This window comes from Oryx dammah, unplaced genomic scaffold, assembly GCF_014754425.2.
Source record: "Oryx dammah isolate SB20612 unplaced genomic scaffold, SCBI_Odam_1.1 HiC_scaffold_21, whole genome shotgun sequence".
Classification (NCBI taxonomy): domain Eukaryota; kingdom Metazoa; phylum Chordata; class Mammalia; order Artiodactyla; family Bovidae; genus Oryx; species Oryx dammah.
This window is the reverse complement of record NW_024070205.1, coordinates 11910996-11934384: the sequence shown is the minus strand read 5'-3', so window position 1 is coordinate 11934384 and position 23389 is coordinate 11910996. Positions and strand designations below refer to the sequence as shown.

General features: G+C 39.4%; 1 protein-coding gene across 2 annotated transcripts in view; it reads right to left on the bottom strand.

Annotated features, from left to right (window-relative positions):
* CENPF (centromere protein F) overlaps positions 1-23389 on the bottom strand; it is a 65380-nt gene that overhangs the window by 29470 nt on the left and 12521 nt on the right. Inside the window, exons 4-11 of one of the 2 annotated variants that reach the window (XM_040263170.1) lie at positions 23141-23262; positions 22627-22718; positions 20279-20570; positions 18969-19171; positions 9777-9902; positions 8525-8653; positions 6580-6702; positions 730-865 (exon numbers count right to left, since the gene is read on the bottom strand). In XM_040263170.1, coding sequence (XP_040119104.1) covers positions 730-865; positions 6580-6702; positions 8525-8653; positions 9777-9902; positions 18969-19171; positions 20279-20570; positions 22627-22718; positions 23141-23262 — 1223 coding nt within the window. Of the gene's footprint in view, positions 1-729; positions 866-6579; positions 6703-8524; positions 8654-9776; positions 9903-18968; positions 19172-20278; positions 20571-22626; positions 22719-23140; positions 23263-23389 lie in introns of those variants that run through there. The other variant, XM_040263171.1, reaches the window with a different exon arrangement.

Below are 23389 nucleotides of genomic sequence, written 5' to 3'. Positions count from 1 at the left end.
CTTTCTTTTGCTATAGTTTTCTTTCAAAAAATCTGAAGATTGATATTTCTACCTCCTGCCATGGAAAACTGAAAGCTGTATGGGGAGGTTAGAATTTAAAAAAAGGAAAGAGTCAGAGAAGTGCTCAGGTTAAAAGAAATCCAAGACGTGCAAACACCCCAGGGGAGAAAATAAATCTAAATAAAGACACATGGCACATACAGATAAATGTGAAACAAACAGTGGGATCATTTGGTGTACATAGCATCATTCTGTGGCTATATAGAAAGTAAGGAAATAAAATCATTCAGTCAAGTAAGCCATCCAAAAACAATGGTCACTAAGGGCTGGGAAAACAGGCAGTTAATACAGAATTTTCCATTATAAGGGAAACGGTAATGGGTGAGAAGATGAGCCGTCTGGATATAACTAACAAACATGTTTGAGACACAAAATAGCACGCTGGGGAATGAGACAATACCAACAAGTTACTTTTGTATGGAAAGTATTTACCCTTTTGGTTTCAAAGTGCTGAAAACCAGGCATTTGGGGACTCAGTGTGTTTCAATAAAAAAAAAAGTCCAACTATCACTCTGGAAACTAAAAAGTGGAAAAGCAAAAACTTTTCCACATCAGCTGCTGACATCTTTCTCGGAGAAGATATGGAAAAATTCAAAGAAGTTTCTAATGACAGCCACCCTCCCTCGAGGGAACATTAGCCTAGAGAAAGAACTCTAAATCGCCACTCACCCTTCATTTCTTCTGCAAAATTCTGGCTCTGACTCAAACACTGCTTGGCCTTCTTCAGTTCCTCCTCCAGGTGGCAGACTTCTCGGGCCCTTTGCTCAGACTGACTCTTGAGGAGGCTGTTTTCCCTCTTCATTTCCTAAAAGACAGGTTTAGTTAGTTATCTTACTGCCCAGACAGATGCTCAAGCAACTCAGGACTTGTGCCTTGGTGGGACTTCTGCCTCATGGGACCATGTGTGCCTCTCACTAGGGGAGGAACCACACTTGCCCTTTGAGCAATGAAGTTAGATAATTTTATTTCAATAAAATGATATTGTAAATAGAAGTCAGAAGCACGAAATCTAAAAACTGATGATAATCTTTTTTCTTCAAGAAGTTTACTTTTTGAACTTTCCGGGTGTCCCTATGGTTGTTGAAACATTCGCATATAAGGAAAACCCCTTTTACAAGCTTCCCAAAGAAACAATCGCTCCAGGTTTACAGCACGCCTAAATAATCAAATATATCTTTGTAAAGTTCTGAAGTGCTAATGAACCAAAAAAATTCATGTGAAGATTTTGATGTTTTTTTGTAAAACTATCTTAAGTTTCACTGCTATAGGGGAATGTCTTTATGAGTAAATTACCTTTAAGAAATGTTTATTAAAGTTTGCAATGTACAAGATGTTGGAATGGGCATTATGAAAGGTGCAGTTACAAATTAAGACAATCTCTGCCCTCAGGACAGGTACCTGCCAGGGGGCCATCACTTAATACGTGGCGGCGGCGGCTGCTGCTGCTAAGTCGCTTCAGTAGTGTCCGACTCTATGCGACCCCATAGACGGCACAGCCCAACAGGCTCCTCTGTCCCTGGGATTCTCCAGGCAAGAACACTGGAGTGGGTTGCCATTTCCTTCTCCAATGCATGAAAGTGAAAAGTGAAAGTGAAGTCGCTCAGTCGTGTCCGACTCTTAGCGACCCCATGGACTGCAGCCCACCAGGCTCCTCTGTCCATGGGATTCTCCAGGCAAGAGTACTGGAGTGGGGTGCCATCGCCTTCTCTGTAATACATGGCAGGATGTGTTATATGCTCAAGAGAGATGAAGTGTGCTGTGGGAAATGAGAGGGCTGGAGCATGGAAGGATCAATTCTAGATGGAGGAATCTGAGGCTTCCCAGTGAAGACAGGTCCTTTGGTGGGTACCTGATTAAACGAAGAGCCGTGCATCGATGTGCCATAGACTAGCAGACAGACACATGCAGCCTCACTCTATTTTCTAGGGAGACCTATTTTTCTTAGTCTTAAAACAAAGTAGTATTTGTCTGCTGAATAAAAATGCTTCTTATTAACCATGTGACTTGCATAATAAATATTATAAATCCTCTATCCATATTCCTCAAACTGCTGTTCAACCTTCAATGATGTTACAGTTGTTAATTATTTCAACCTATATTATATGGCACCTTCTGGATCACTGGGAATTGGCATGTATCGTGACAAACTGACAGAACTAAGCAACCCCCATCCTTGGAGTGGCGTGGGGAGGGGAGACTCACAAGCCTAACTTTAAAAGCACACAAACACACTCAGAAAAATATTCCTCTGAGAAGTAAAGGGAATTTTTGAATCCTTAAAGAAACAGTTAAGACCCATCCTCCAAAACCCTACTGCACCGTTAGAAAACAGATGGCCCTGGCAACGTGGTGCTGGAAGCCTGCCTTCAATTATCAGTCTGGTTACTACCAGCAGATGGGTACTGATGTAGCAAAGCCAAATTCAAGAAGAGGGAGAATCTGGCTGGTACAAAGTACTTGAAAACTTGCTGGCGGCTGCTGTGTTCGTGTATATATGTTCATTTCATCATCAAAATTTAAGAGCCTGCTGCAGTTATATTTCTGTCTCCTTTGTCTTGATCCTCCCTCCTTTCCATGTGCTCAACTGAGACTCTATCAAATTAAGAGATCCACCAGAACTAAAGGCCCGCACCGACTCATGTCAAGACTGACGTTCATACCAGTCATTGTGAAATTCTGCACAGGATGAACGATCACTAAGGTACAAGGATGTGATCGCCTTAAACGAGCATCATTCAACTAGAGAATGTGTAATCACTTGTTTGCTCTTCAGACTCAGAATAATCCCCACTCAAATGAGATCACAACTCACTCTAATGCGGGCAATGGGGCATTAATAGTAGTGTTTCTTCCTAATATTCAACAGCAGCTAGATTCTGTGTGTTCAATGTTAAGATCAGCTAAATGAGCTCAACATAAGAGAGTAACTAGGATGTAACCATCTTTGATACATTTTGCAACTTGTATTTTTTGCTCTAAAAAAATCATTGAATCAAATGGCATCTACATCTAGAGGTGTGACAAGAAAGCTAAAGCTGGGTGCATCCCAGCAGGAGGAAGGTGAAAAGACGAGGAAGGAGGGACCCCAGGAGGCAGGGGGACAATATATTTATGTGTCTGCTCGTCTCTATCTATCACGTCCATAACTGGAGACATTTAAGTGAGCATGAAACCCAGTGGAAAGATTAACGTGCCTTTATTCTGGCATTAGCTCCGTAAATATTTGTTTCAAATGAAGAAACCTTCCGCCAACCCCGAGACCCTGAGGCTTATCATGCGATGGCTGTGGCCAACCCAAGAATTTTAAAAGGCCAGAATTTAGAAAATGAGTATCTGAAAATGAAGCTGTAGGCTGCCATCCATCAGCAATTAGCTTTCTGCACAGCTTAAGCCACTTAAGACTTGATTGGGTAGCTCATTACCAACAATGAGTTAAGCATACAAGGATACAGTCTCCCAGGCATCTCTCGCCACCAAACATGATTCGAAAAATTGGGCTCCAGTCTGGAAACACACAACAAAAATCCCTATAACCACAAGCCAGCATTAGAGCTTAGCAAGCAATTCCACCCAGATCAACTTTGGTTTTAGAAGCAGCAAGGGAAGTGTCATTTCCTAGGGCCAGACAAAACACATTTCAGCTACTGTGTGGCATCTCGTGATGGCACCCATGAAAGCAGCTTAATACACCCCCTGCTGGCGCAAAGTCTATATGGTGAACCAGGGATGGATGCAAAGGATGTGTTTCTCCCCTTCCGCCTCATCATTCTTGCCTGCCAGACCAGGTCCCTTAGAGGACCCCGTGTCATACAGGTCCCCACGCTCAGGAAGGTCCCCAAGCAAGTGTTCCCTCATCGTGGCTGTCAAATGACGGTTTACGACCGTCTAACCCCAGTGCTATGGGGCTGGCACTAGATGTTGGATGAGCAGCCTAGCTAAACCCTCCGTTCACTTTGATACTAAATGTTAACCCTACCCTTGATTGGGCCATTAAAGCACGTTTGCACGACTGATAACTTCTCATTGTGAGCGGCATGTTAGTTTGCTAAACACGGACAAGGAACATTCCGGTACAACTGTCACATTATTTCAGCATCCAAAACCTATCAGCGCACGAAACTTGCTTGCACTGACTTATAATTAGATACAGAAAGACACCCAGAGTGACAGACCAGAATAGGCTCTAATTTTAAATGTGAAAAATCTCAAATGCCGTGTCCTTTGCTCATCACTTTCTGTGCCTCAGGGTGACAGCAAACAGTGGTCACACCAAAAAAGTTCTAACAGTTATCAAGACCAAAGGGCTCTTATGGGCTGGGCACAGGTCTAAGCACTTGCCATACAATACTTAATTTAATCATTAATTCAACTCTGAAAATGGAGGAGCTCTATTAGTCCTCATATGAAGATAAGGCAAGTCAAACTAAGAAAGGGTAAGTCATGGTCCCAAGGCCACAGAGCAGGTTCAGATCTCACTTCGTCGAAAGCCACCATTTTACCACAAAGTTATACCACCCGTCAAACTAGGTAGATTGTTTTCCTGATTCCAATCCCAATTCAAAATGTGAGAGCCAGCTAAGGCCTTTGAGTTTTTGATGTTATTCTCAAAAGAAGACACATATACACAAACATGCATTGAAGACCAATTCTAAATGAACTCTCTGGCCCTGTGCTAGACACCTCCATGACTGCCCTCACTGGACACAGAACTTTATGAAATACTGAGCAAAACATGACTGGCATTGAACTCAGCACAGCTCGAGTTCATGGTGGACAGCTCCTCAGCTGACAAACCAGACCCTGCAGGGACGCATGAGTCTTCAGAAACACCTGCAAGATATGTCCAGCTCACTATGCAGCCTTGGCCCAGCAAACCGTTTAAAGAGTGTTTGGACTCATTTAACCAGACAATCACTTTTACAAAATGTTTCCACCAGGCAGCCAGTGGAGTCGCAGGAGAGTTCCTGGCTGAAAGGGAAGCTCAGAGAGGGAAGAGTTTGGTGCCAGTCTGCCTGTGGAAATGTTAGCAGAAGCATCTGTTGGTTGGTCCCCACTGGCCAAAAGGCAAACATTTGTTTTGCTGAAACAAACACTTCCATTTAAAAACGTTTGCTGATGAAACCATCATCTGATATGAAGCTTTCCTCTACTCAGGCGGCTGGGGCTGGGGCCGCCTCTCTCCAGCAATATTACCCCTCTGAGGCTATAGCTGCTTTAACAACCTCTTCTTTGCCACTGACAGATGTTCTGATTCTAGAACCAATACACTTTTTGAAGCTGAGAGGATAAATACATTTAGACTTGCCTCATCTGGATAAATCACTGTTCCTTACAAAGAACTTAAAAAAAAAAAATCTGTCCAATCTAACAAGTAATTTTAGATATGTAAAAGATTTAATATTTAATACTTTTAAAAATATTTTAAAAACTAGTGAAAAATAGTCTTCCCTCCGACATTTGATGCTGACTTATGGCTCTATTCAAATTGTTTCATCCTATTAACTGTCCCTAAGTGGTTTTTAATTAAGTCCTTTAAAATAAACTCCAAGCTACTGAATTCACAGAGAAGCAAATTAAAGTAAATACGGATAAATCTATTGGTAGAAGTGCTATCAGGCTACTCCGCGCACCCTCGTCACTGGGAAACTGCACCCACCATGTGTACCATGACCATGATTCTACAAAGAGCAGTGCCCAGGCCTGCACATGCTTAACATGAAGGTCAGTGTGGGCCTGTTGAAGCCAGAGTCACACAGTTATTAGTTAATGCTTTTGTAACAATATTAAACCTAGAAACACTTTATCTGTCAAAAAAACTTGTATTTAAGTCTATCACTTTGCACAAGGTTTTTAATACTTGATGACTCAAAAGCCAATCCTTGGAAAGGGGACTTAAATCATACCTTCTATCACTAATTTTGTTACTTTTCACTTAGAAAGCCCCTGGCAGGACTTCCCTGGTGGTCCCATGGTTAAGAGTCTGCCTGCACTGCAGGGGACACTGGTTTTACCCCTAGTATGGGAATATCCCACATGCCATGGGGCAACTGTGTGAGCCTGTGTGCTGCAACCACTGAGGCTGAGTGCCCTGGAGCCCCCGCTGCACAACAGGAAAAGCCACCACAGCGAGAGGAAGCCTGTGCAGTGCAGACCCGGCCCAGCAAAAAGTAGACACATTTTAAAATTAAAAAGAAGAAAAAGAAGAAAAGAAAATCGCGTGCTTTCTTCCATCCTTCCACCTCGCAGGTGGTCTAAATCTATCTTAAAATAATAAAGAATAGTACCAAATGGTCTTACTACAAGTCATGTTTTCCTATAATTGTTAGATGCATATTAGTAAGTTACATCAGAACAGAAAGTGAAAAAACCACTTATGTTCTATGTCATAGATTATATACAAAACACTGTAATACTTCTAGCAAATAGAAAAGAAAAACACTACAAGAAAATGGTGCAGAAATTCTTTAACCCTCACACTTCCTCATGCACAGAAGCAAATAAATGCTCTCTGCTCCTCACCTCACTGCTTCTCCTCAGCTCATTTTCCTTGGTCTGACTTGCCTGTAAGGCCTGTTCAGTTTTGCTGAGATTTTGCTTAAACTCTTCCAATTTTTTTTCTACCTGGTGCTTTACAGACGTGACCTACAAAGAGAAAACAAGGCAAAGCTTCATTTTTGTTTTTACTTTTCAATAGTTATTCATATTCTTAAATAATAAAAAGGTCATGGAATATAAGAACCGAAGCAATCTACTTTGGTTGAGACATACTATATATGTTATAGCTTAACATGGTCCTAGAAGCTGAACTTAAAATACCATCATGTTAACCCATGACATCACTCGGCAATAGCATATGTTGATGAATACGGCTGGGTTTGGGGCGGAAATCACAAAAGAAAAAAAAATAACCACAAGAAATAAAACAACTAAATAGTAATAAACAACTAAAATTTGTTTAAAAAAATGAGATGAGAAATAAACTACAAAAGATGGGAAAACAAATTAAGAGAACACATTTGCAATAATACAACAGAATAAAAATGATATTCCCAAAATACAACACATAAAGCATAGCTATGATTCAATGTAGAAAAAAGCAAGCCCATTTAAAAATGAGCAAAGGACAGAAATAGAAATTTTATACAAAAGATACAAATGGCAAGTTACCCTCTGAAAGAAATAACCTCAGTGGTAATCAAGAAAGTGTGAATTAAAAAATAATAACATTTTTCACTCTTTGGCAAAATTTTTAAAACCAGGAATGTCCGCTACTAGCAGGATGGAGGTAACAGGCCTCTTATACCAGGGGTCAGGTAAACCGCTACCACTTTCCTGGAGGGCGGCTTGGAAGTACCCTGTCACATGTGAGAAGATATTTGCCCTAGAGGCCACCAATGTCACATGCAGGAAGCTGTCCGACAGAAACATCAGCCCCACACACGTTTACCTGCCCAGTGACATTACCAATGGTACTACACAAACCTCAAGACCCATCAGGAGGGAAAATAAACTACAAAACATCTGACAAGGACGAAGCTCAGACCGTTTTCCTTTTTTAGCAAAAATTAAATCAAGCAAGAAAAAAAAAACAATTATACATCTGTAAATGTTTCTTGTTTTTTTTAATCTTGGAGGACAGCCAATAAATAATTCATAAAAATGTATCCTGGCACACAAGGGTTCTGCTAGTACAGAAACCCAGGTGGGCGATGATGTGTATTAGAGCACATATATACACATGCACGCAAACATCCACTCAAGTGTGTGTTGTGTGTGTGAATAAATAAAGGTACAGTCGGCAGAGTTTTAAGGGATGACTTTGACATATGAGAGGAAAGAGGAGTTGAAGATGACGGGAAGGTTTTGACTGAAGCAATGTGAAGAATGGAATTGCTATTTACTGGGACAAGGAAGCCTAAGCAAAGAACAAGTCTGAAAAAAGTTGGAGTTCCAATAACAACACGTTAAGTGTGAAATGCCTGTTAGAAACGTGAGTGGAAATATTGGATGCACACCCCACATCTGAAGTTCAGGCCAGACATCCAGGCTGGACATTTAAATATAGGTGTCATCATCACGTGGAGAGTCAGAAAGCCAAAAATCTGGATGGAATCATTTGTGCAGTGGGTGTTAAAGTAAATTATAATTTTTTTTAGCGCTTTGCCTGGCAGCATACACACTTAGGAGAGCTCCCATGTGGTGGCATGACCAAGAACCACCAGAATATCATAGACGCCCACAGACCCTCATATCTGAGATCCCCACTCGGCGTCCCCTTTCTCTAAATGAGAACACCCAGACCCAGGGAGGTTCAGTTTGCTCTCCACTTTAATAACTACAGAAAGTGAGGAAAGTTTTCTTCCTTTAAAGGAATCCTATTTCCACTGAGGTACAGAAATGACACGTTATTTTAAAACGTGGGGGAGGAGGTTACAGAGGAGGGAGAAATAAGTTAGCACCCTACTTTATCCAGTTCAGCCTGTAGGATGTTGTATGTGTTCTTAGCTTGCTGTAGCTCCTGGGTGAGCCTGGCTTTCATCTGAGTGCACTCCTGGTCCAGGGTTTGGAAGGAACGCTGTTGACGGGAGAGCTCCTAAAAAGTGAAAGACAAACGTATCCAACAGACGCTGGTTAACAAGGGAGAGCCCAGGGCAAGACCCAGACACCCTCCAGGCACTGCTCTTCTGAAAGAACAGGAGAGGACGGAGCCAGTCGGCATCTACTTGATGACCAACACAGGCAGCCTTAGCACCGGTCCCAGGAATCAGATCTCAGTCTCTGAACGGAAGAGGAAGCAGTCCACCAGGAGAACACGTGGAAACTGGCCCATTGGCACCTCATCCCCATCTTAAATGAATCACCTCTGTTCTGAGGTACCCAGGGACAAAAGGGTAGGGCTGAGAGCCAACCAGTCACAACTCCACTGAGAAATCAACACACTCGAAAAGGGAGCTTAAGACATCAAGTATCACACACCACTGATCATTGAGAATAACAGAAAGTACATGTCACCAATTAACTTTGATAACCACACAGGGACACCAGATTAACAATTCCAATAACTCTCACTGAAGGACTACAGACCTAATTCCAGGCTAACTCACCTGAAACTGAAACCAAGATTTATCCAAGTGCATCTTCAGCCCTAACTTGTCTGCCAACTTCTTCCCCCCAGACATTAATTATCTTTCTAATGTATTTGCCAACTCACAGACTTTAGAAACAGCTGGAAGGACTTCCCCTGTGGACTGGTGGTGAAGACTCCACCTTCCAAGGTGGATCAGGTGTAGGTTCAATCACTGGTTGGAGAACTAATATTCCACACACCACAGGGGATGGCCAAAAAATTAAAAAACAAAGAAACTTGTAAAAAAGTAAAAAAAAAAAAAAAAAAAACCCCAGCTGTAGAATGTAATATAATTTCCCTTACAACACAGAGTGTTTGAAATAAGAAATACGATCCTTTTCTACTTGGTATCAAATTTCAAACAAATCAGAAAACATGGATTAAAAAAAAATTTCTAAAGCCCTTCTCCAACCAAAAACTGCAGGATGGAAAAGTGTGAAGGAAAGTACAGTAACCTTTTCCACACACAGCATTTCCCTCCAGTGGAACATCCCAAATGATGGCAGACACTCCTCTTTTCAAATGATCAAACGAGGAAATGACCACAAGTGCCTTCTGGACAAACTCCTCATGAATCCATTTACCTTACCTCTTGGAACTCTTTTTCTTTCTCCTTGATTTTCTGTTCCAGAGAACATCTGGCACTTTCTGCATTTTGACGCTGACAACTCAAATCTTCAGTCAATTTTTTCAATTTTTGTTCCAAAGCAGTACACTAAAACAAATTAAGATGTTCAATACAAAACAAAAATTATTCTTGGAAAGAAGCAAACGTTTTGAATTTTAGAAAAATTAGTCCTACGACCTGGTTCAAGTTTAACATTGTGTTTTGACTTTTTTATATCACACAAAGTTGGGGCTAAAACAATTAGCCAATGGGAAATATCAGCAAGGATATAAACCTACATTAGGCTATTTAAATAAGCCCTTCATAAGTTGTGCCATAAAAGAAATCAGTGTGTCTGAATACTGAGTCACCTAACATTTTGTCGTACAGAAATGAGAGGTTAAAATGCAGTGATGTTGACTTGTACAAATTAGAGGCTGCAAAATAACCAGAGGGTACCTATTATCCTCATACATAGTCTGTTTCAAGCATAATAGATTTTGTGAGAAATTTTAAATATTAATATGCATCTCTCCACAATGCTCCTACTATGTCATTTTAAATGTTTGGAAGTTCACAGCACTCCAGAGAGTATCACAATGGGTTTTAAACCAAGCTGCCAAAAGCAACACAAAGAATACTCACTTGCCTTCTTATACAGCCGGTTATCTCTTTTTTTAAACTGAACTATAGCTGATTTACAGTGTTACAGCAAAGTGATTCAACTACACACACACGCACGCGCGCGCGCGCACACACACACACACACACACACACATTCTTTTTCAGATTCTTTTCCATTATAGATTATTAGAAGATATTGAACACAGTTCCCTGTGCTGTATTCTTTATCCATTTTATATATTACTATATAATATATAGTAATTATATATCTGTGTATCTGTTAAGCCCAAATCCCCAGTTTATCCCTCTCCCCACCACTTTCCCCTTTAGTAACCATATATTTGTGTTCTATGTCTGTGAGTCTTTGTTTTATAAATAGGTTCATTTGTATGATTTTTTAGATTCCACATATAAATGATATCATGTGATATTTGTCTTTGACTTGCTTCTAATCTCTAGGGCCATCCATGTTTGCTGCCAAAGGCATTATTCCATTCTTTTTTATACACAGCCAGTTATATTTAAAATAATTTTTGAAACATGAACTACATTGAAATTTAGGATCCTCTTTAAAAGTAAATCTTCAAAGTGTTAAAACCCATTCCTCTAATTCTTCCCTGTGGTGTTCAAATCCTAGAACTGCCCTACAAAACAACTCTAAATTCCCAAGAAAGAATAAGAACAATTCACATTGCTGGGGGAGAATTCCTGATCCAAAAGAAATGTACCCCAGTGTGGCAAATCTCTCCACTAATACATTTCTCTGAGACTCATTATAGACCCATTTAGAACTATTAGAAATTTAACAAAGAGGAAAAGAAACCACTATGTAAAATTTTCCCATAAGACCTGACACCAATTATTAACTAGCCAAAGATGAAAAGATAAAGCTGGTCTGATCTTGCAAATATCAGAACTTTCAAGATCCTGAATTCAAAAAATAAAATATTGAGCCAGTAGTTCAAATTAATTCACTGCTTTGAACATTAAGATACCTCTGTCATTATCCTTATTGTTCTTGAATTTTTAAACCCCTACGGCAAAGTATGAAAGAAATTATTTCTACCAATAATAAATATGAACTCAGCAAATATGTCAAGCACCATGCTAGGCACTGGGGACACAGCAGTAAGCAACTAAGACAAAAATCACTGCCTAAATGATGGTCTAAAATTTTGACAATTCTCGGGGAGGTAGGGGAAACCATGCACAGCAGAATGAATGAATGAATGAATCCCTGGCGCCCTCTGCTGGCACTCCTTCAAACTGCAACCCACACGATCTCAGAATCAATAATGCTTTCTTATTATTGTACAAACAGTTGGTTTAAGAAAAAAAAGCCTTTAGGAGTAATTTATATTTTATTTAGATTTTTTTTTAATGTTGGTATTTATGATGCACCACCCATATACAAGTACCTGGCCACTAGGTGTCATCAATGCTCCATAATACTCTAAAAAAGGGTTCAAGGCTCTAGTCCTTTAACAGTTTGTAGAGAGTATATAACAGTATGTATATAGAGACCCTAGAGGCTCAGTGCTCTGGGCCTGAGTTTTTAACCATAACATATGAAATCCAGATTTGCTGCCCAGCCCCAACACTCTGTCTCTACATGAGTTCAAACCTTGTATCCCAACGGCGTGTAAATACTTGGGAAAGAAGCATACTAGAAACAGCGTATGTTTACTGAAGCACGTGGTTGACTTTGGCTAAATTAGCTCCATTTCATTTAATAGGTAATTCTAAAGGTAGATCAGGGAATAAATAGCATAAGCAAAGGATAATTTGATTTCAGCAACATATTGGACAAGGTCATACTATCTTTAGAGACAAGATGGAGAAAGGTAGACTGAATTTTCAGTTAGGTGGATTCGTAGTTTATGACAAAAAAATGGAATCCAGAAAACACTGAATAAATGAATCTTAAGAATCTAGAGGGAAGTCTCTAATAGTAAGAAAGCAAAAGCTATGTTTTCAGCACTGTCCTATTCAAAAATTTTAATTCATGATCTGGTAAGTGACCTCACGATATATGCTAGAGAGAAGGATCTGGTGATCCTGTCACACCAAAACCAACAAAACAACATGTAAAAGTTAGCTGCTCAGTATCTTTGTGACCCCATAGACTGTAGACTGCCAGGCTCCTCTGTCCATAGAATTCTCCAAGTAAGAATTCTGGAGTGGGTAGGCATTCCCTTCTCCGGGGAATCTTCCAGATCCAGGGATTGAATTTGGATTTCCTGCACTGCAGGCAGATTCTTTACCATCTGAGCCACCAGGGGAGCCCTCAAAGTGTAAAAGAATAAGTATAATTCTCATATACAAAAGAAGCCTGAGTTGGCAGAAATGCAACTGAAAAGGAACTAAACTGACTAGGAACTCAATATAACAACAACAACAATTATAAGTTCACCATATGCCAGGCACTATGCTAAAGCCTTTATAAAAATTATCACAAACTTTACAGCAATCCTATGAGAAAGGCATTATTACTAACACCATTTTATTGATTAGGCAACTGAAGCTCAGAAGTTAATTAAATAGCTCCAAAGTAACAAAACTGGGAATAAATAGAGCCAGGGCTTGAATCCAAGTCTAACTTAGAAAACCGAATCACATACAAACCCAGACTGCACAAAGAGAGTAAATATACATACAGATCAAGGGAGGTCACGTTTTGTCATATATCTAACCCAAAGTTGTTGAGAATGTTTCTGTGGAAAGCACTGCACTAGAAGAATTCTAAAAATGAAGCAGGACTACCACCTCCAGGAATATGGAAGAGATGAACATTTCCCTATAACTCCCAAAACAAGAACAATCCAAAACCTACATATTTTATTAAAACACACAAAAGAAAGCTCTGAAAAGAGAGAAAAATGCAGATTAACAAGAAACTTCGAGACCTAAGAAAAAGCATGATAGTACTGAAAGAAAAAAACTGTTAACCCAGAATCCTCTACCCTGCAGAAATATCTTCCAAGAATAAACACATTCCCAGACAAAAGAAAATTTAGAGGATTTGTTGCTACAGTAAGAGAACGGTTAAAGGATGTTCTTTACAAAGAAAGGAAATGATGAAAGAAGGAAATTTGGAAGAAAAATAAGAATATTTGTACACCCAATAAATGTATATACAATAGGCTTTCCTTTTCTTATTCTTCCGTTTTCTGAATTATGTTTGACAAGGAAAGCAAAAGCGTAACACTGCCTGACGTGGCTCTAAATGTTTATATAAAAACTGCTCAAGAAAATTACACTATGAATAGGGGAGGATCACAAGGACAAAGAGAGAAGCAGACTTTCAGTACTTTATTAGAGTTGATAGAACGACACCACCAATAAACCGATAAATTGTATATAGACATACATTATCTAGAACAATCATAAAAGCCCTACAAAGAAATATACTCAGAAACTACTGGTAATTCAACATGGAATTCTAAAAAGTGTTCAAGTAACCTACAGGAAGGCAGAAAAAATGAAATCAGCCAAATGAAAAATGAAAGAAATAAAAAACAAAAACTAAGATGTAAAACTTAAGTCATGACATATTAGTAATTACATTGACTATAAACGGTCTAAAAACACTAATTAATAGAGACAGTGTTTCTAAAAGGGAATAAAAGAGTAGATTAAAAAATATGACCCAATTACACGCTGTCCACACAAAACTAACATTAGGCTATTTTTTAAATTCATAGTATGCTCATATTTTTAAACTTAACAGTATAGATAAGCTAAAAGTAAAAAGACAGAAAGAAATACATCATGACACTTTAACCAAAGGAAAGCTGGAGAGGTTATATTACTAGCAGATAAAATAGACTTCACAGAATTAAAAAAAAAATTATCAGAGAACTAAGGAATATTACATGATAAAGGTCAATCCAAAAGAAGACATAACAATCCTAAATGTGTATGGACTAAACTACAGAACTGCAAAATAAGTGAAGCAAAAATTTATAAAACTGAAAGGAGAAATAGACAATTATGGGAGACTGCAATACCCTTCCCTCAACAACTGCTAGAAGCAATTAGACAGGAAATCAGTAAAGATAAAGAGGAATTCAACAAAGAACATTAATCAACAGGAGCTAATGACACTTTAATCAACATTAATCAACAGGAGCTAGTAACACCCAAAACAGATGTCCTATTCATTATAGCGGACTGGAATGCAAAAGTAGGAAGTCAAGAAGCACCTGGAGTAACAGGCAAATTTGGCCTTGGAATGTGGAATGAAGCAGGGCAAAGGCTAATAGAGTTTTGCCAAGAGAACGCACTGGTCATAGCAAACACCCTCTCCCAACAACACAAGAGAAGACTCTACACATGGACATCACCAGATGGTCAACACTGAAATCAGATGGATTATATTCTTTGCAGCCAAAGATGGAGAAGCTCTATACAGTCAGGAAAAACGACCGGGAGCTTACTGTGGCTCAGATCATGAGCTCCTTATTGCCAAATTCAGATTTAAATTGAACAAAGTAGGGAAAACCACTAGACAATTCAGGTATGACCTAAATCAAATCCCTTATGATTATACAGTGGAAGTGAGAAATAGATTTAAGGGACTAGATCTGATAGACAGACTGCCTGATGAACTATGGACGGAGGTTTGTAACATTGTACAGGAGACAGGGATCAAGACCATCCCCATGGAAAAGAAATGCAAAAAACCAAAATGGCTGTCTGGAGAAGCCTTACAAATAGCTGTGAAAAGAGAAGTGAAAAGCAAAGGAGAAAAGGAAAGATATAAACATCTGAATGCACAGTTCCAAAGAATAGCAAGGAGAGATAAGAAAGCCTTCCTCAGTGATCAATGCAAAGAAATAGAGGACAACAACAGAATGGGAAAGACTAGAGATGTCTTCAAGAAAATTAGATACACCAAGGGAACATTTCATGCAAAGATGGGCTTGATAAAGGACAGAAATGGTATGGACCTAACAGAAGCAGAAGATATTAAGAAGAGGTGGCAAGAATACACAGAACTGTACAAAAAGATCTTCATGACCAAGATAATCACGATGGTATGATCACTCACCTAGAGCCAGACATCCTGGAATGTAAAGTCAAGTGGGCCTTAGAAACCATCACTACGAACAAAGCTAGTGGAGGTGATGGAATTCCAGTTGAGCTGTTTCAAATCCTGAACGATGATCCTGCGAAAGTGCTGCACTCAATATGCCAGCAAATTTGGAAAACTCAGCGGTGGCTACAGGACTGGAAAAGGTCAGTTTTCATTCCAGTCCCAAAGAAAGGCAATGCCAAAGAACGCTCAAACTACCGCACAATTGCACTCATCTCACATGCTAGTAAAGTAATGCTCAAAATTCTCCAAGCCAGGCTTCTGCAATACGTGAACCGTGAACTTCCTGATGTTCAAGCTGGTTTTAGAAAAGGCAGAGGAACCAGAGATCAAATTGCCAACATCCGCTGGATCATAGAAAAAGCAAGAGAGTTCCAGAAAAACATCTATTTCTGCTTTATTGACTATGCCAAAGCCTTTGACTGTGTGGATCACAATAAACTGGAAAATTCTGAGAGAGATGGGAATACCTGACCACCTGACCTGCCTCTTGAGAAATCTATATGCAGGTCAGGAAGCAACAGTTAGAACTGGACATGGAACAACAGACTGGTTCCAAATCGTGAAAGGAGTACATCAAGGCTGTATACTGTCGCCCTGCTTATTTAAATTATATGCATGAAGTACATCATGAGAAACCCTGGGCTGGAAGAAGCATGAGCTGAAATCAAGATTGCCAGGAGAAATATCAATAACCTCAGATATGCAGCTAACACCAACCCTAATGCAGAAAGAGAAGAGGAACCAAAAAGCCTCTTGATGAAAGTAAAAGAGAGTGAAAAAGTTGACTTAAAGCTCAACATTCAGAAAACTAAATGGCATCTGTTCCCATCACTTCATGGGAAATAGATGGGGAAACAGTGGAAACAGTGTCAGACTTTATTTTGGGGGCTCCAAAATCACTGCAGATGGTGACTGCAGCCATGAAATTAAAAGATGCTTACTCCTTGGAAGAAAAGTTATGGCGGGCCTAGATAGCATATTGAAAAGCAGAGACATTACTTTGCCAACAAAGATCCGTCTAGTCAAGGCTATGGTTTTTCCAGTAGTCATGTACAGATGTGAGAGTTGGACTGTGAAGAAGGCTGAGCACCTAAGAAGTGATGCTTTTGAACTGTAGTGTTGGAGAAGACTCTTGAGAGTCCCTTGGACTGCAAGGAGATCCAACCAGTCCATTCTAAAGGAGATCAGCCCCGGGTGTTCATTGGAAGGACTGATGTTGAAGCTGAAGCTCCAGTACTTTGGCCACCTCATGCGAAGAGTTGACTCATTGGAAAAGACTCTGATGCTGGGAGGGATTGGGGGCAGGAGGAGAAGGGGATGACAGAGGATGAGATGGCTGGATGGCATCACCGACTCGATGGACGTGAGTCTGAGTGAACTCCGGGATATGGTAATGGACAGGGAGGCCTGGCGTGCTGCGATTCATGGGGTCACAGAGAGTCGGACATGACTGAGAGACTGAACTGAACTGAATGACACTTTTAGAATATTGCTCTCAACAACAGAATATACATTTTTTTCCCAAGTGCCTATGAAATATATACCAAGACAGACCATATCCTAGACCATAAAACAAACCCCAAGAAATCTAAAAGAACTGAAATCATAGAATATGTTCTCTGACAGCAAAGGAGTCAAACAATAAATCAAAAACAAAAAGAGAAAAATCTCAAATACTGGGAAACTAAACAAGGTATTTCTGAATAATCCACCAGACATATCAAAATTTGAAGGGCACAGTGAAAGTAGTATGGAAAGGGAAATTTATCACATTAAATGTGTGCATTAGAAAAGAAGAAAAGTCTCAAGTCAATAAACTAAGTGGCCCACCTCAACAACCTAGAAAAAGAGCAAAATAAACTCAAAGCAAGCAGAAGAAAATAACAGAGGGCAGAAAAAAAAAAAAAATTACTGAAATAGAGTAAATAGAGTAAATCAATGAATTAAAGAGCTGGCTCTTTGGTAAGATCAATAAAAGAGCCGTAAACCTGGCAACCTCCCAGCAATAGTGACAAAGAGAAAAACAAAAGCAGACACAAGCATCAGAAAGGAGCAGGGAATAAGCCTGGCCTACAGCCAGCAAAAGAAGAATGAAATATTATGAACGCCACATATATGAATTTGACAATGTAGATGAAAGTTACTCTGAAATCACAAACTAACCCACCTCATCCAATGTGAAATAAATCATTTTAATAGTTGTCACTATTTTAAAAATTGAATTTGTCATTTTAAAACTCCCAAAAAGAAATCATCAGGCCCAGACAGTTTCACGGAGAATTCTACCAAATGTTATAAAGAAGAAATAACACCAATTCTACACAATATCTTCCTAAAAATCAGAAGAGGAGGGAACGCTTCACAATCCATTTATGAAGCTACAATTACCTCTGATACAAATACCAGACAAAGACAGTACAAAAAGATAAAACAGCAGACCAACATCCCTCATAAATATAGACACAAGAATCCTTAACAAATTATTAGTAAATAAAATTCAGAAATATATAAAATGAATTCATTTTTCTCTACTCTTGTCTCCATATAGCACACTATCAATGTGCCTGATACATTTACGTTCCATCCCCCATTAGGATGAAGCTCCATAAGGGCAGTGCTTTTTGTCTATTTACTCACTGCTACTGCCGCATTCTAGGTCTAGAACAGTGCCTGACATACAGCAGACTGTCAATAAGTATTTGTCAAATGAGTCAGTAAATGACTCAAATTGTGTCCAGAAACAGACTCACAGATTTAGAGAATGAACTCATGGTTGCCGGGGGGAAGGATGGGTGAAGGGATAGTCAGGAAGTTTCGGATGGACATGTACACACTGCTGTGTTGAAAATGGATAACCAACAAGGCCATACTGTTCATCTCAGGGAACTCTACTCAATGACGTGTGGCAGCCTGGATGGGAGGCGAGTTTGGGGGTGAATGCATGCATGTATATGTATGGCTGAGTCCCTTCGCTGCTCACCTAAAACCATCACAACACTGTTATCAGCTATACCCCAAAACAAAAGAAAAAACTTAAAAAAGAAAAAAGGTTAAATGGCAGAAGGGTATATATTGGTTTCCATGAGTAGACTGATTCAACTCTATCATATGTCCTAAACCTCTTTTAAAGCTCCATGACTTTAAGTGCCTCTTCTACGTATCAGGCACCTGCCAGATGCTATATACACATCTTTACTCTTCACCACCCTCTGAGGTGTAAAAGAGATCAGCGACTTGTCCAAGTCCCTCAGCTAAAAAATATATAGCCCAGATTTGACCCAGATCTACCAAATTCTAAAAGAACTTACTGTTCAACTGCAATCAATACTGCCTAGTATATATTAATAAGGTTCATTACTAATATTTATTTTACAAGTCTAAGCATACTCTTTCCAAATAATTGTATGAAAAAATGCAGATTTATCAATAACTAATGAAAAGTTGAGTACCTTGGTTGAGGCCTGGTCATACTGTGAAGTTGTTCTCACTAGTTCATCCCGGGTTTTGTTCAAAACTTTCTCTTTTTCGTTTAATTCCACTTTTGCTTTCTCCAGTTGGAGTTGGAGTTCTTGAAGTTTATTCACTTGGCCTTTCATTTCTTTTTCTTGTCCTTGCAGACGTAGTTCCAGCTCACTGATCTTGCTCTTTAGTTCTTTAAATCACAAACAAAACCCATACTTCAATTAACACATATTTTTCACAAAGAAATTTACAACTAAACTCAGAATGTATCACCGTTACTACAGTCTGAAATCTTTGGTGAGTCAAATATAAATCAGTTCACTAAACAAAGAAGCTTTTAATTGGATTTAATTTCAATATTTAGTTTTTATTGTTATTTGTATTCAAAAATCCTATTAAAAGCAGAAGAAAACTTTTATGTTTTCATAGAAAACTTGTGGCAGGGGGGAATGCTTTTCTAAAATCAGGAATAGTATCTTATTGAGAAAACTGCCAAAATTGTATCACATATAATACCCCATGTTAAAATTACCACTTGGTTTCAGACACCCAAAAATATTTGTTTTGTACCCATATCAATGCAAATGAGTGCTAAACAGTGAAAAATTCATCCTCCTGTATTCTCTAATGGCTTTACCTACAGTAAAGAGCAAGACAGTGTTAACCTCCTCTACTGCCAAAATTAACAATAATTTTTTTCATTTTTTTCTCCCACATATACACAATATTGGTTCCAAAGGCACTGGCCGTGCAATAGCTAGCTCTCACCAGTGCACGCTGATGGTGATTTTCAATCCATCACAGCACTGGAAATGATCATAGTCTGCAGAGCAGATTCCAAAACACCACCTGGCACCCTTGGCTGTCAGCAGCAGCACGTTGCAGCAGCCAAGGTTACAGGTTTGCCCCCATATGGACAACCTGGCAGCACACAGAAAAGCCGTTCTGCAGACACACACCACACCTCTGGCCAAAACTAGCTTGTGCCACGGGCCACAGAAGGATCCAGGTGAGAAGCGCAGGGAATGTCAACAGTAACCACTTTTCCCTGCTTCGCAAAGTCAAAGCCACTCACCCTACTTTTGAAGTCTTCACGGCACCAGCTTTTTAGTAAAATAAAGGTATCTTTCCAAATGGTGATAGCTTTTTTTATTATCCCAAAGACACTATTTCATATCACCAGGCTGGGATGTTAACCACGGATGGGTCTAACAAAACACATTACCACTTTCTAGGATTAAAAGTGTCTGGAGTCATGTCTGAAATTATCTCAGGAAAATTTAACTCAAGAAGTTACCTTGGTTCTGTGCTTTTAACTGATCCAAAAGATGAGAATTGCTAGAATTATCACAGAAACTGCTATTAGCATCTGTTTTCCCTATTTGCAAAGTTGATCTACTCGGAGTCACTTCTTGTTCCCCAGAAAAATGAGATGCAGAGAAATCTCTCCTAACTGGAGTTTTTAGAGTGTTAGATGAAAGACGGCTTGGGGTTTTTTCTTGTTGCCATGAGAACACAGATGAAGAAGCCTGATGTCGGGCGATGTCCCGGTGATTCATGGTGCTTTGGGGAATAGCCTGGCTTGCTTTCTGTAAAAACAGAAGCCCTTTAGAGCCCTTTAGAAGTCACAATATTTAAGACTACGTTCTAGACTCACAGACATAAGTATACTCATGAAAGAGGAAAGTGGTGGTGGGGAAAAACTACTACATGTGATATAGATAAACAAGATCTTACACACAGGGAACTGTATTCAACATCTTGCCATAAACTGTAACAGAAAAGAATATGAAAATGTGTGTGTGTGTACATATATATATAACTGAATCACCTGGCTGTACAGCTGAAACTAACACAACACTGTAAGTCAGCTATACAACAACTAAAATTTTAAAAAAAGACTACGTACTTCTTTTCAAATAGAACATAAAGCCACGCCAAGAAGGTATTTAACAGCACTTCGACTGTGTACCAAGAAAGAACACTGATCAAGTCAGGGGACCCACTGAGTCCCATTACCCAGTGAAATGTTCTGACGGTCAGACTTAGCACTGGAGGGTGAAGCCAGCACCATCTGAGGTCCAATCTATTTTAACTGGGCTCAGCTTGTGTATTTATCCTGCACCCTCATATGCTTCATAAAAACGCACGTGAGCACTCACTGCCCTTTTGAATTCTGAAATACGATTTTCCTTTGCCCACCCTTGGTCCCCTCCCCCTAGAGCTTTGCACACAGAGACTCAGAATTCAGTACTAACCAAAGAACTCTTCCATCTTCCACCACACCGTTCCCCCCAAAAACTGTCCTAAGAGGCATTTTGTATTACATAGAACACATTTGTGGATCGTCTGCTGTTTGGAATCCTGTTTGTTCTTTCCATTCTGACAAACATCAAGTGGCAGCTACAGTAGCTGAGTTAAATTTTTTATAGCAAGGGCTTTTCTCACCCTTAATGTTTCTGGAGACTCACAGTCCTCCACAAAATAACTCTGGGAACAGATGTCAGGGCCAGAATTGATACCAATGACTGAAATGGGTAACAAAACAAATGATATTTCCAAGACAATCAGAAGTTTACTGTTTAACTGTTATTTGTGTTGAAAAGCAATGCCTTTGCTATGTATCAAAACTCTGGTGATCTCAAAACAAGGGTTAAAGGCTTTAAAAAAATTAAAATTGCTAAAACTCTAACAGGTACTTTTTGATCCTCACTATTTAAGGCATCTACTTATAAATTCAGCCTTAACCTGTCTGCTAAGTTGGGCCATCTCACCAAGTTCACATGCTTAGTGGAATTGTGCCATTCAGTACCAAACTGGAATTTAAAAAAAAAAAAAAAGTAATACCATGTGAGCAGAAATGGGAAAGGTATATTCTACAAATAATAGGACTGACCCTGAAAATACCTGGTAACTAAAAGCTGGGGTTCCCAAAACATGTGTTTTATTTTATTGATGTTAAGCAAATCTTTCACCTACCTCTCTCAGCCATTTTTTCCCCTATCAAACTGGAGTTTAAATCCCTTGTCAGCTACTTATTTAAAAGAACTAGAGAGATTATGTTGACAACCTTCTCACCTGAAATAAACTTCATTAATAATGATCCCCAAACCTCTTATCCCTGGTGAAAGTGAAAGTGAAGTCACTCAGTCGTGTCTGACTCTTTGCGACCCAGGGGAACTTCCTGACCCAGGAATCGAACCCGGGTCTCCCGCATTGCAGGCAGATGCTTTACCGTCTGAGCTACCAGGGAAGCCCTGGTAGCAATCACCAAATTCCATCAGAAGGTCTGAATAGGAACCAATTCCCTCCAGGTGCCAAAGTCAGCCAGGAATAACTCTGGTCCCACCCTCTCCAAACATTCTTTATCATAAGATCTTAAGTATGTTTCCACAGTTTCTGGGGAATTGGGGGTCTATTTGATATTTAGGATAAAGTCACCTGCCCAATCTATTTTATTCCACTCTTAAACTATTTTTAAACCTAAAAATATCATAACCAATGAGCCAGGAACTCTGTTTTCTCAGTGTAAGAAAAACGGGTCAATCCTATGTAGAGCAGATTTTTCTATCTTTGCTCTATCCTACCTATATCAAAGTACTTCTTCAACTGTACACTCCATTAAAAGGCCCATAATTAACTTACCTTTGCCTGCAAGGCTTTTACCTCTGCCTCTAATCTTTTTCGTTCTTCAACTTCTTTATTATATTTTTCTTTTAGATCTTCATATTTGGAACCTAAACACAGACAATGAGATACAGTTTCAGTTTGATCACTGATTTTGCAAAGAATCATTATGATAGTCTAGAAATGAGTATCTTCATACATCAGATAGAAAGAACATTTTGGTTAAAGCAACCGATGCCGCTCAAATTACCCAAATATTAAAATGCATGGAAACACAAGTATTTTGAATATTCCAAAACTGAATTATTTTTAAAAATACCATAGACGGATAAAGTGAAAAGCTTAAAGGCTGACTGATGGCACAACATATTTCAACAGATACACAAATATATGTGTAACTAATGGCTGCTTTTTGTTATTGTTTTTAATGCTTCAATTAGAAGCTGAATTCAAGGTTGAATGATTTCATTTCTTGGGCAGAATTAAAATCTCAACAAAAGAGCTATTTACACAAAGGGAAAAGAATCCTTACCGCTATAATACTGGCTTGGTGTGAGCGGAGTTGCAAAAATTTTCTGTGGTGTAAGGCATGAATTCAGAGAGACATCCGCAGATTGTGCCGCTTGCTGGCTTCTTTCAAGTTCAGATTTACACCTGTGAGAAAACGACCCGAGAGGATGCCACACCAGAGTCACAGCTGCAGAACGCCAACACCACACATTCCCAGAGAGCAACAAACTGACAAGAAAACCCACTGGCTAAGAATTCCTGCCACTGCATT